Source organism: Nylanderia fulva, unplaced genomic scaffold (assembly GCF_048542155.1).
Source record: "Nylanderia fulva isolate GAGA-0341 unplaced genomic scaffold, ASM4854215v1 Scaffold6, whole genome shotgun sequence".
Classification (NCBI taxonomy): domain Eukaryota; kingdom Metazoa; phylum Arthropoda; class Insecta; order Hymenoptera; family Formicidae; genus Nylanderia; species Nylanderia fulva.
This window is the reverse complement of record NW_028190698.1, coordinates 318,215-332,779: the sequence shown is the minus strand read 5'-3', so window position 1 is coordinate 332,779 and position 14,565 is coordinate 318,215. Positions and strand designations below refer to the sequence as shown.

At 42.3% G+C, this 14,565-nt stretch overlaps 1 protein-coding gene across 10 annotated transcripts in view; it reads left to right on the top strand.

Annotated features, from left to right (window-relative positions):
* The window catches only part of LOC114944466 (protein daughterless), a 115,064-nt gene that overhangs the window by 26,963 nt on the left and 73,536 nt on the right, over positions 1-14,565 (top strand). The window contains exon 1 of one of the 10 annotated variants that reach the window (XM_085487928.1): positions 11,768-12,893. The exons of the other annotated variants lie outside the window; for them this stretch is intronic. Coding sequence (XP_085344054.1) covers positions 12,705-12,893 — 189 coding nt within the window. The 5' untranslated portion in view covers positions 11,768-12,704. Of the gene's footprint in view, positions 1-11,767; positions 12,894-14,565 lie in introns of those variants that run through there. 10 annotated transcript variants of the gene reach the window in all.

Below are 14,565 nucleotides of genomic sequence, written 5' to 3'. Positions count from 1 at the left end.
CGATTACAATGGGTCATATATGTCACCCTTAGCTTAAGATACAAAAATTATTTCAGAATGAATGTAATGGAAAGGAGAGAATGGTAGTAGGTGTATATAGGTATAGAGACTAAGTCGATTGTGGTTGGTAATATTTTAATTTATAATTGCATGGCGCGCAATTGATGACGAAAGAAACTTGTGTTTTTCAGACACGAAGGTAGTATTTAAATGATATTTAAGATATACAGAATTTTTTTTTGTCCATACTCGAGTTTAATTGCGTATGTAACTGAAATCATGTAAGCGAGTTTTAGACTGTTTCGCAGGAGAATGCGTTATAATCACATTTTATATTTGCGAAACGCGAAGGTAAATGCGTCATTCGCATTCCAATTTGGAAGGTTGCAACGGCACGCGAGATACATACGGTAAAATACAAATCCCGGGCGTGTAGTTACTCGTCATCTTGTACAAAGATGTAATTGTGTTATATTACAGTGTTTGGAGAGCAGATCGCGATAATTTTTTCGCCGATACCGTTATTTTTCCGTAAATTATAGCTTTCCGACGAGATGAGCTGAGAAAATATCTCAGGCACCGGTCGCGAGAAAATATTGGTCCCCGTTATATTTACGTTGCTGCAACAATCTGTAATTTCCATCACACATATGCCGATTATTACAAACTCTCGCGACACGAAATTATAACGTAATTCGTTCGAGAGAGAAAAAAAGAGAAACATATTATCGTGCTTTTCATCTTTTCGCAAGCCCTTTTCCGCGTATCCCTTTATCGGATAAGTTAAGTAGATTTATTTGCAATTCCGATTATTTTCACGGCTTTTCCGTCACTCATCCCATCCTCCTCGCTCGCGCGCATCTCGTGCAAACTCGCCGCAGTGTACAGAGTACACAGAGCGCCTCGGGTTTATGGAGTGAGTTGTCGACTTACACCGGGTAAACCGCCCGACGGGTTGACGGTGGTCGTCGGGGACCTGGATGAAGAGCCAGAGAGGAGGCGGGAGATCGCGCGGATGCGATCTATACACATATTTTCTGCCTTCGAACGCGACGGTATCGTATGTACGCTCACCGTTGTTTGTTCGCGTGAATTAATTCGTGTCGCAGAAATGCATCGTGAGAAAACCGCCAATAACTCGATATAGATAAAGGGGATGGAGAGATTTCGTTCCGCGTCGAGAGACTTTTGTTTGATGAAAATTCTCATTCTTCGCAATGATTCTATTTTTAGAGAGAGAGATGCAAAAGTCGACTTTACATTTAATGGGGATTTTATATATACATACATGTGACAATTATTTTTATTATGATTATTTTATTACAAACACGTGGATAATATTCTCATTATTGATTTAACGGAGGCAAGAATCATCAACGCTAATGTTTGGTTCTGTTAATAAATCTTTTTATCGGTTCTCTGCCTCGCGTATAGAAGCGTAATTTCAGATAACTCGCCACGCACGCCATTTGTCAATGCCTCGTTACGCATCGAAGTGAATTTTATTCTAATACGGAAGGATAGCCTATTGTAGTATTACAGATTACAGCGATGTAGCATACATCGGCGGCCGTTGTTGTTGGACCGTGGAGTATACGAAATACCGTGCAAGCCGACCAAAATGCATGCGTGAGCGATAGTTTACGGTCATTGTGGGATTATCGCGATAAATTATTGCGTGTATCGCAACTGCGCTTATCGGTATGCCGATAGTATTAATTGGGTCGTTGAGATTATTACCGGGAATGTATCAATAATAATTACCAGCACGCCGGGGTGGAAAAGAATATTTCTCACAAATCATAATCGACCGTCTTTGTAACGAGCAAGAAAAAAATTCACTATATATCATCTTTTTATCTTTCTTAATCCAAGGTCTGGAACGCGAGCGCCAATTTTTGCCCAAAAATTCTGAAAAAATAATATTTTTCTGTTATCTTGAATATAAATCTTGCATATAATGTAATATTAAATAGCTAATGAATTAAAATATTAATTTTATTATTATACGTCCGTGTAGGGAACGGCGGTATGTTTACTGAACTGAGAATTTTTTGTGGTACATTAAGGGAAGGGACGTTAAGAGATATCATCGCGGAGACGTCGCGAAGGGTTGAAAAGTGGCCCATACGGCCGATCCTATGGTTGGCTGAGTTTTTCATGGTGCGTACAATATTTAACGATCCCGTCCACTTCTTCCCGCCCTTTCATCGGCCACCGACGCGTACGATTAATCTATTACTTTAGACTAGCACGAAATTTCGAGTGGCCGCTATCTACTGCCCTTTGAAGGGTCACGTGGCTCGTACGCGGGGGTTTTCTACTCTAGTGGGTACTCGTCGTGTACCCCGCGATCGTTTTCATGGGGGATTAACGACCGCGGTGAGAACTCTGAACCAATTAACATATCAATGACGTTAAACGGATTCTCCCATCCCGATCCTCTACCAGTTATTTGCTCGTATCAGGGAATAGATATATTTTTGTACCTCTCTCTCTCTCTCTTCTTGTTAGCTTTTTATTAATGTTTTATTATTAATAAATATTTTTACAATGTACGCATTTTATTGACTTTATATGCTAAAATATACACAACAGTGATTATATGACAATTTTGAACGACAAATTTTTAATTTAGTTTAGACGGCCAAATTGTTTCTAGAGTAAACCAATTTTTATATGATATATATATATATATCTTATAATTATTTCATAATTCAAAAGACACGTATTATATAAAAATTGAAGTACCAAGTGAAGACACATACGGCCAGAATAATTTTTCCCAAGGGATGAGGTCGCTTTTTTTTCGCGAACGGTCGAAGCGTGCGAAGATTTCGAGCCACCGCTCGTACACCCATATATCTCTTCATTGACTGTGTACACATTGTCGCGTGTGTGTGTTTGTTCTACATGCGTGGCAGTGTTTGCTCGATGCGTAGAGCTCAGCCAAGGGTGCGGGATGATACGAGCTAAATCGAGCACCACCCAAGTGTGCTTCATTTGTGGCGTAGCGGGCTGTGAAATTCGGGGATAACGCTCTCTCCCTCCATCCTCCCTCTTTCTCTCTCTCTCTCTCTATCTTTAATCGTCTCCCCCGATTCTTTATCCTCCCGATAGCTCACGATGATTTGTTGGCTGTCTGGCCAGACGTTATCGAAAACTTGGCGGTAATTTTCCTCGATGATCCCGGTCTTTTGGAGGTTCGCGAGATTATGCAAAATCCCGGATGTTACGTGGAGCGAATTATTTGTATTATGTCAGGTATATTATATGGATGGTGTATCGGCCCGACATGTATGTATATTCGAATTTCAATGAGTTCTGGATAAACGCGTTTGTTATATTTCGCGGATATGTAGATGAGGCAGAGTTCGGCGAGTGTAAACTGCGTTTATGAGTCGACTGAATTTTCCACGGAAGTTCTATAACCGGATAATGTTCCCTCTAAAATTCAATTCGCAACGTTTACAGTCTAATAAGTGTGAATAAAAAATGTAGAGTTTCTCGCGATGATACAATTTACAAAGTAGAATTAAAGCTAATGTCACGAGTAATTAATCCAGCGGCCGTAAAATATTCTATCTCTTCGAGTGACGTGGCTTCGCTACAGGTCGTTCTGAAAATCGAATGTACGGCCGACGGTGAACACGGGGATGAAGCGGTCCACCCTCGAGAGCTTTCGTGCCGGCGGAAAGCCGCGAGATCGTGTGTGCAAACAGCCCCCAGAGCAAACAACCCGTGCGCTCGCTGTAGCGAGCTTATATTATCTGTTTCGTCGTGTATTTAAGGGATGCCGCGTCTCTTAAATCTTTCCTTAGTATACCTGCATTTGCGTTACGTATTATGCTTTTAATTTCCTTTTGCACACATCGCGCGCGTTACGCTACTGTTAAGGATTTTATCGATTCTGACAAGACGACGTCTTACTTAAAAACTATAATAATTTCAAGAATTAATTTTAATCGCTAGTCAATTAATAAATCAGGATGTAATAAATAGGGTATAATAATGTCATTTTATGCCCTCGGAATTTTTTCTTCTAAATATAGAGAGATAAAAAAGAGAAGTTCGTATTAGATAAATTTATTCTTATGTCTTAACGTTTTCATATATCATCAGATGTGGGCGTTGTGTTGGACCGTTTTCATTTTTTTCGATCTGAATTCTTAATTAACTATGAGTTTTGTAGACGATTTTACGATCTCATTCTTCTCTTATCTTTTCTCATCGATGCTCGGCGTCACGCCTACAAGGCCCTTGAAAACTATCCGCGCGGTGCACAGGAAAACTGATTAGAATTTTATTATCGCGAACGACAGCGAGGGAAGAAAAAAAAAAAGAGGGAAAACCTCCTCTCGAAGGGCAGCATATGGCGCGACTAGCGGAGCCGCTCTCTCCTACGGCTTTTCAAGTTTCGGGGATGAAAGAGGCCGCCGTTCTTGAGTTTACTTGACTCTTGTGCCTCCCCTCTGCCCCCGAGGATTCTCTGCGAAAGGATACCCGTCCCCTCGCTCCACCTCTTCCTTCTTCCCTCTTCCGTAGAGACCTTACTCACAAAACGAGCTACAATCCCTCGTTCTATCCCTCCGAGTGCTCTAGAGTTGTCTTTCGGAGTCTCGGAACGACTACCGTTACGGAAGACGTTGGCCAAACATCCGTGTGAATCCTTCAGTCAAGCTAAAAGCTACGAGAATAAGCGAGCAAAAACAGGATATTTTTTCGAATAGTTTGTAGAAAATTCTTTTTCCGAGAAAATATATTGCAAATAATTATTTAAAAAATTTCTAAACGAAAGTGAATTTACAATGTACATTGAAATATGTTCTCCCATTTTTTAACCAATTTTTTAATACCATTTTATTTTCTCTATATTCGCGCGAATGAAAGAGTGAAAAAAAATAATGAAACAATTGTAGATAAAAATTTCGGGTACGCGAGAAATTTGGGTCGAAATAAAATGTAATGTGCGTTAAGATAGATTCCGGCTATCCTTGTAGGACGTAGCGATATTACAAGAGCAGGGATATGTTTTAGTAACAATCAGGGGTTCTCGAAAAGGGACAGAGATACGAGTTCCGAGTCCTGGTAACATCGAAGGGCTCCGGGCATATATATCGAGCCGCAGGAAGTTGTCCCGGGATTCTTTCACGTTGCTCCCCCTCGGTAACTTAAGGGTCCTATTTCGTGAAGTGGTTTCCTTCCTCCTGCTCCTCGTGTTCGCTCGAACTAATAGAAATTTCGGGGCTCGGTACCTTCGTATTCGGGTAATGCACCCTAAGTACCGCCATATAAGATAACAGTAAGTGGGGCGAGCCCCGGGACGACGGATAACGTCTCGCCTTAACGTCGCACGGCTTTAGTCACCGCGAGTTTAAGCGCGTGTCGAGCGTGTTTAATAATTTAGGACGCGCGGATACCTTTTGTTGTTCGCGTAGCCGCATTAAGGAAGAATGAATTGAGACGTTCACTCGGCGTGACGCGTTAACGCTACTTCCCCAACATAAATATATATAATATATAATATATATATATCGACGTCTCGCGAGCGACGCGATACGTCACTTCCGTTTGCCGAGACGCTATACGTATCATAAGCGAAGACTGATATGAATCGTCGTGGATAGTGTTTCGTGGTGGTTTGGTATTTCTCTCCAGAGTATCGACTATAGTTCGACTCTCGGGACATGCACTACGTACACTATACACAGGATGGGTAGACTAAGCGACGGAGGTTGGTACTAAATCTCACCCTAAAGCATCCCTACCGAGCCACCCCTAACTACGCTACTAGTGCTCCTGCCGCCCCTCGTTCAGTGTCTCGCATTGGCGTAAGTATCGCAGGACTTTGCTTCGTCTCGCTATTGTATCAAAATATCGATATAATGCGCGATCGTCATTTATCTCGAATTCTTTTTCTGTCGGATCAAAGTTAAATCGACTCAAAATTTGTAAGCGAGAAAAAGAGTTGTCGCGATGTATATAGGTCGAAGGGGAAAACATACAAGCATTAGATAGGACCTTTCGATACTGCGGATTGTCGACTGTCGCGCAAAGGATCGATAGGATACTTGGAGTAGAAAACGAGATGTGCAATAAGGAAACAAAAAATAATACGTTGCGAGTAAACGAGATACGACTCCCTTTCTTTCGATATGGCCGACTTTCGTTTCCTTTTTTAGAACGTCATTATTTCTCGGTGTATCCCTGCACATTGATGGTTAGTGCGCGAATCGAACTACGTGACCGTTGTTGCCGCGGCCACGTCACGCATCGATCGGGATCGTTATCCGATCTATATTTGGATAAATCGATCGAGGGGGAAGTACGCTATACTCTATCCAACGTCGATTAAGGCTAATCGGGATTAATCTCGCGAATCTTACAACACGAGACCGCTTGCTTCTGTTCGTATCCATCCTCGTCCTCGAGGAAATTGAGTGGAATTAATTCGAAGGATTACATGTGGCAGATCTGGTAATGATAAACCACAGAGATTCTTCGTGCACTTGATTGCGCGTAAAAAATCCGTTAAATTGATCTAATTAATCCGTAGTCGACGCACTCGTGTGTTTTGATCATTATTTTATATTCCAAATTATATCTTTCTCTCGAATTGTATTTTTTTTTTTTCTCGGAGCGAATTAAATCGCGAGAAAATAAAAAAATGGTTCGACACGGTACAACGTTGACGTAATATTAAAATGTCGTAAAGATAGGTCGGAATAATTCTCGGGGGAAAATTTCACCCACCGCGTTAAGTCCGATAATTTCCGGAGGAAGTACTCGTGAAAGCGTACAGGGTGTTACCTCCATTACGCCACTCGGTTAACAAGAGGTCAGAATTAAGCCGTACCTACCACGCTCCCGAGAACGATTTCGTTTTCCGTTCGGCTTACGCCAGTGGCGCGGCCCCAACCCACCCCTATATACCCCGTCGCCCTGCAGTTAATGTGTTCCAGGGTGGAACCTCGTCCCCTCTCTCACCCCAATTTCAGTTCTCCTTCTACCACCCGCTCTCTCTCCGCTTCGCCCCTTCAAACTCGGGATCTCGGCTTTGCCTCTGCGAGAGAGAATGTTTCTCTCTCTTTCGTTCTCGTGCTTCCTTCGATTTGCTCGTTCATCCGTCTCTCTTTCTCCTCCCCTTTCTCTCTTTCTCCGTCTCTTTCTCCCGTTCTCGTTGGCGTGCTGCGATCCGCGGCTCTCTTTGTTTTAGAAATTAGAAGAGGATTACCGGATCCCCCTTTCAGCTGCGCTGTTATTAACTATTACCTTTTAGCCATTCACCCTCGGACACGATATCCACGAGAGGGTTGTATCGGGGGAAATTAAATCGGTTTCTCGCAAAAGTTTTGCTTCGTTCGCGCTTTTTACTCGCGTTTGCCTTCCGAAATATCCCCGTTTTGTTTCCCTTTTGTTGTAGGATTATTATGAGCGAAATTATTTCTGGTATTTCAACTGATTTTTAATAATCCTATATCTAAAGTTCTTAACTCGCGCGCGATAACAATATGTTCCGAGTTTTATTTATACAAGTTTTATTTCACAAATTGTGTATTATAAATTCAAATCAATTCATTTATCGTGCATATTAGAGCTGCTCGTCTGAGAGATGAGAATTACAGAAATTTTGCGCATTATCTTATTCGGTGCCTATTAGTTATGGGATCAGAGCATCTAAGCTGCACGCTGCCGACGACGAAGCGGAGGACATCGAGTTCCGTTTTCTTGTCGGGCGACGTTTTTGTCGCGTTTCCCGCGCGCGTTGGGAGAGCGAAGAAGAGACGAGGAGGATCGACCTCCGACAGCCATGATCTTATTATTTTTTTCACGCTCTCTCTCTCTCTCTTTCTTTCTCTCTCTCGAAAGGGGGATCGCGCGAGTCGGGTACAACGGCGCAAAGAAGAGGCGTCCAGGTCGACGACTCTCCTCCACCTTTCTTCGTCTCTATACTTGTGTCGGGGGTCCTTCTCTTCTTCTTCTTTTATTCGCTTCGTCGTCTTTACGCGACCTGATAAGGTGTAGAAAGAGAGCGGGGACTAGCGATACCGAGGAGGCGCAGTTTACACAGTTGGCCAGGCGAGGTTACCTAATTATTTGTTGGCCGTTTAATGACGTCTCGAGACAACATTGCGTTTCTTCTCTCATCTTTTTTTTCTATTTATTTTTATTATTCTCGCAAAGTGCAAGATTCGGGGGAACAAATTCTTCGCGACGCTCGCATGTGCGATGTTGAAGCGCACCGCGTATGTCATTATATTGTAAAGTGACTTGATAAAATTTTCAAGAATTGAAATAAATACAATTATTTTTGTAAATAAAATATAAATAAAATTTTCAGTTCTTGAAAGCTGGCTATTCGTGGATTCTTAAAACATTTTTCTTCGATAAATGAAAGAATGGAGATCCGAAGAAGGGAGAAGTCTGAGAAACACTTTTCATGTACGGCAATCCCAAAGTTGCTGTTCTCATAAACTATTTTCTCCGCGTATTTCATTTCTTCATCCAAGTTTCCAATACTCCTATCGTCCGGACCGATCCCGCGATGAGCAAAGTGCTTTGCGATCCCGTCTGAGAGCACCATATGCCACTGATCTCGGGTTAGTCGCGCGGCACGACAAGTACCTTTCAGAGATTTACAGCGGCTATATTAATGCCAGTCGGGGACATCGCGGTCGTGTCCTCGCACCGTCAACTTCTCAAAAACGTCGCATTAGTCGAAGATTTTGAGATGTCGATCGTCGAAACTCGCATAGGAGAAAGTGGAGAACCATTTCGCGATGATCGATACTCGGAGTCGCTTGCGAACCACGCGCTCTCCTTATCATGCGACTCGACAAACGAACATTACGTAATTATTTAATTAAATTGTGTCATTATTTGCATTAGCGGTTATATTCGAAACGGCTTATTTATTTTATTAAATATCGCTCGATCAGAATTTCACTTTTCGCGCTTGCCTATTGTTATTATCATAAAAAGATAATTTCTTTTAAGCGAAGATTATTTTCTTCTCTAGCTTCTTCCTATTTTTTAATCTCTAATTAAAGAGCTATGCAAATTTACTTTGTAAATTTTCGAAAGAAAAAGTCATCAAAGATTACGCAGCGGAAAACGATTGACGTAATGTTTGAAACGAGCGTCTTAATAGGCGCACGCTATGTAATTTTGACGAGGGATTCGAAATTAACGGGTTCTAAAGTGCCGCCTAGATTCGTGATCGGTCGGAAAAGTGAAGTCTCTTCACAGCAGATAACAAACGACCCACAAACATTGAGTGTTGTCCCATTGTGCCGGCGTTGTCGTTTTTAATTGTTTTACTGTCAATACCAGCTACAAAACAGTGAGAATTTCTTTATACCTGCTGGGCAAGTCGAACCTTTTTCGATAGGATGGTTATTTATTTTGACTTCCGTCATTTTATGGCTTATTATAGTGACGAGTCTGTCCGCACTCTTTTGTAGAGCACATTTCAGGTAGAAAGACTTTGTTAAAATTTGCTTTACTGTGAACTTCAAACTTAAACGTGCGTTCATTATTCTCAGATCTATATTTGTATTTGCGAAAAAAAAACAAGTATACGTGAGCTCTTTTCCTCTCTCTCTCTCTTTCTTTCACCTTTATGTTAATAAAATACCGATCAACCCGCGTGCTGTAGAAATTATTATCGTTTTTCGCTCGCACGCTCGACTCGTGTCTTGAATCGAAATGAGATCAAGTGTCTTCAATAAAGCGGCCGTTCGCAATTGATGTCAATTGTCGCTACATTGTAACGACGAACTATTTAGTCGTAATATATGAACGCAAATACTTATACTATTATATGCTATTAGGCATTTAATTGTTAAATTTATAATCGCTTTATATAAAACGTTTGTATCGATTCGTTAGGCCCGAGAGAAAAAACGAGTCAGATATTAATTGGGAGGCCGTCGACAATTTCCGGTCGATCAATTTTTTTTTTTAACGAGATTCCGCCCGTCGTATCCGGCGTTCGGTGAGACGAAAACTGGAACTCTCGCTCGTTTGCCAAGTGGGTTAGATCAGGTCGGGTGAGGTTGGGTAATTATAAACCTTCGGCCAGTCGCGTGGATACGACACTAAAATTACTCACGAATTTCCGACTAACGAGGCACCTTTGGCGCCACGAGATATCTCGTTTGTCCCCCCTCGTTTCCCACCCCTCATTTCTCGCTCCTTCTTTCACTGACAGATTTTCCGAAATCGTTACGGGACTCCCCCGCTCGCTCGCGCGGGACGACGAGATGAAGATATTCTCGGCCGCGATATCATTAAACTTCGCCAGGGCGCGGTAAACAACGCCATTTAACTTCGCGCAAAAGTTAAGCACGCCACCTTAAAATTCGCCGACGATCCATTATATAGCGGCGAGAATCGCGCCGAGCTTTTAATTAACTGCGCCTCGACGGCGCGAGAGATCGGGCAGTTTCGAAGAAACTCGCAACGAGACTCGTTACACGAAACGTCATGACATTTTTTCGTTCCCGCTTTACATATAAATTTCGTATCGGCGTATAAATTCCTTTAAATACTTTTCGACATATTTTTACTGTCAATTACGAAATATATGTTATATTTGTATCTTCAATTTTTCTTTTAATTTATTAGGCAATATTGCACAATATTATATTTTTCGGCGTATTTTTGTGTTATTTATTTCCAGTTTTTTTGTTAATGTATATCAGACAATATTATAACTTTCGGCATATTTTTGTGTTAATTATGAGATATATATTTTATATTTGTCTTCAGTTTTCTCTTAATACACACTGAGAAAAAGTTGTTAACAAGTTCAACTAATTACTATTTTGTTAATCGAACGTGTTTGGACTTAAATATATGTATATGTTCGATTAACAAAATAACACTTAGTCGAACGATTTCAAGTTGACAAACTTTTTTCTCTCAGTGTATATATAGGCAATCGTGGACAATATATTTTTCAGCATATTTTTGTGTTAATCGTGAGATATATATATATTTTCTCTTAATTATTAGCCAATATCATTATTATAAATGAAACACAAGATTGAAGAAATGGGAGTAATATTAAAAGTGTCGTGTCGTTCGGGAAATCCGGACGGGGAATCATCATGATTGACGTGTCCGCGTTGATCTGACTGAGTGAAACGCGATAATCGTGAATGGTAGCGTAAATAGAGACAAGGCTCTCTCGTCACACACAGATCGACCGCGCGTTCTCGTCCACGGTGGCCGATTCTCCGACTTTGTCCGTCGTTAGCGGCGCGCGAAGCTTTTTATCTCGAACGCCACTTTTCCGTACGCACACACACCTACACCCTCACACGCATCCATACATCCATTCCGTCTTGCTCTCGTTCGGTCGCTCTCTTTCCGACTCAACAAGTGGACCGATGTTTTTGGCATGGGATATATATAGTTTGCGGATAAGAGAAAGAGAAAGAGAGAGACCACCCACACTCGCGCGTTTGCTTGTCGCCGATACACCGACGTCTGTTTTTACGTAAAAAAAAAAAAAAAAAAAAAAACCCTTCGCGCTAGGGGTTGTTTCCTACGAGGTCGGAGCGCTAAAGGGGACGAGAGAAAATCTTGGAGCAAGATACCCCGAAAGAATAAGCGAGCAAGCGAGCGACGATGGCGCGCAGACGAGCGAGGCTCGCGCGCAAGGGGGTAAAGGAGGGGATGCGAACGCTTGGCGGCGAAAGGGAGGGTAGGGAGAGTAATAGCTGCCGCCTCCCCACCCGACGCGTCAGTCTCGTCGCGTAGCTCGTGAGGAGAACATTTTCTCGCGTCCGTTCTCTCGGTTCTACCGCCTCTTCCGCCTCCTCTCGTAAACGATCAGTGCATCCACAGATAACAGTGAACAGCGCTCTCTCTCTTTCTCTCTCTCTCACTCTCTTTTTCACGATCGCTTTTAACGCGAATTCGCGGGTCGAGAAAAATGCAGTGCGCGCGATAGGACGCGCTATATCTCTTTCTCTCTCCCTTTTGTGTGTCGTTCGCGTTCTAACCTCGAAAAACGGTCCTCGACGCCATGCAGCCAGCGGAGCAGCGACGGCGATCACGCGCATCGTGTGCATCCTGATGCAAGCATTATTTGCATATAGTGACATTTCTGTGCGCCTTCCCGAAACGAGAGCGAACGATATGGCGCGTTTGTGATTTCGATTGTGCCGAGGATTCGCGAAGAGGACGAAGATCGGTCGGTCCGCAGCAATATCAACAACGACGATAAGATATCCCCGGGCGAATTTCCGGAGCGCGTCGGCGTCCTTCCTTTATCCTTTCTTCTCTCTCCTTCTCTCTCTCTCTCTCTCTCTCTCTCTCTCTCTCTCTTTCTCGCGCTCGCTCTGTGTATCCCAGACGCTGTGACAAGTGCGTGGTATGTTCGACCTGACGGGGACGCGACGCTATATACTTTTCGATCGTTCTGTCGAGCGTTCCTCGAACTGGACTCTCGTCACGTGACGACGCGCGCCGATTTTTTTTATCACCGCGAAAATCGATTTTTATTTTCACGACGATGAGAACGACGCGGAATTGTTTTCTAGCGACGCGAGACGCCGACGTCGCTAAAATCTGACATCGAGATATATCGATATACATATCGATCTTGACGCGCGCGCGCTCGAACATTCGCCGCGGATCTTGCGCGAGCTCGCACGTGTCGTTCCGGTTGCGTCGGTCTCACTCGTGAGAGCATGCAGTCCAACACGATACTTCGCTCTGACGTCGGCAGTACGGAGAAGCTGATGGGTAACAATAATAATCTCAACAACAACGGCTCGCCGGGGGCAGACATAATGTTCCAGATGGAGGACGAGGGCCTTACGCAGTTGGGCAGCGTCTTTCAATCGGCCTACCAGTCGATTGTGGGCGGCGGTCCTCAGGTAAAAGCTCGAGGGATACTCTCTATCATTCATTGATCCGATCGCGGGGTAGAGGGGAGCGGAGGTCTTTAACCGAGGGTTAATCTTACGTTGCAAGATTTTTTTTTTCAAAGATTATTCAAACATTTTTATCATTTTTTCTTCATTTTTTAAATTAAAATTCAATGAGAAATGCAAATGTTTAACATATATAATTCTGCGCTTATTTCATCTTGTTTGTATTATTATATTTCGGAGTACTAATTAATTTCTGATACTGCATATCCGACAATTGCATATTTATTCTTATAATATTTCGATATCTCAAATGCGTGCGTATATAAAAAAACCGTATGGAATTTTTTCGAAGTAAGCGAATAAAAGAGTTTCTCTCCGCGAAAAATCTAAATATCCTTCGAGTGAGTTTTTCGGTGACGTCTTGCGCCAGAAAAGCGCTTTCCCCCAAAGCGGATTGCGCGAAATACAGAAGGGGGTTGGATTGGGGGAGGGAGACTCGCACACGTTTGACGATTTTCCCCGTTGCATCCGGCGCGGCGGAGAGTGCGGAGCACGTTATCGGCACGGTGACGTCAGAATTACGTCACGAATATGGCCGACCTCACGTGGGCGGGCTCGTCGTCGTTGGCTCGCTCTTTTTGTGTCGGGCACCCTTCCTCGATTATATAGGGTGCTCTACAAATTTTTACGACCCGGCGCAACGGTTCCCTGTAAAACACGTCGGATTTAAACGGCGACCTTTCCGCGAAATTGGACGCACAAACTCGCGAACCGATTCCGCGCAGATATAGTATATATATGTATATACGTCGATTGAAATTGATGCTTCAGCGCTAACTTCCAAGCTAATTTGAATAAACGACGGCTTGATGAGTTTAGAGACTGTGTTATCTAATATGAGATTCTTAAATGTCAGAGGGTAAACGTCGAGGTACATATTGTGTTCCCGAGAGATATTTTTCCAAAACCAATAGGTCGGAAGACGAACGCTGTACGAACATCATTCTCGCTTTCCTCGAAACTAGAACAAGCGATATCATTCTGTGCTCTAAAGATAGGACAAATCCTACATCCTGCACGCTGATATAACTATATCCTTAGTCGCGCTATCGACAATATTGCTTGTTCTAGATTCACATAATCTTCTTACGCATATTGTATCTAATTAAACATTCATATTAAACTTGGATTTTTCATATCGTAAAAAATTATCGTTTTAATTCTTTTCTCGAATTTCTAAAAGTATTAGGATGTATATACAGAAAGAATTTTCTCTTGGAGAATTTATCCTGAAAATTATGGTAATCGTAGGACAATATGGTATTGGAACAGTTTCTTTGATTAATATTTATCACAATAAAAATATTCATATCTACCACAATAAGATATAAATAAAATATGTCCGATTAATTGTATTATGAACATATTAATATTTTTATTGCGGTGTAAATATTAATTAGAATCAGAGAAATTCTAAGAAAAATTCTCTCTGTTATAAATAAATAATATAATATATGTATATATTCATTTTTTTGCTCATTATGCGCTTTCCGAAAAGGACGAAATACGATCGCCGAAATATATGGCGCTTGGCGAATCGCATCCGGTGAGGGTGAGACTCGTGCAGTTTCCGGGCCGCCCGTGATAAGAACAGCCTGCTTGTAAGAATTTCGCG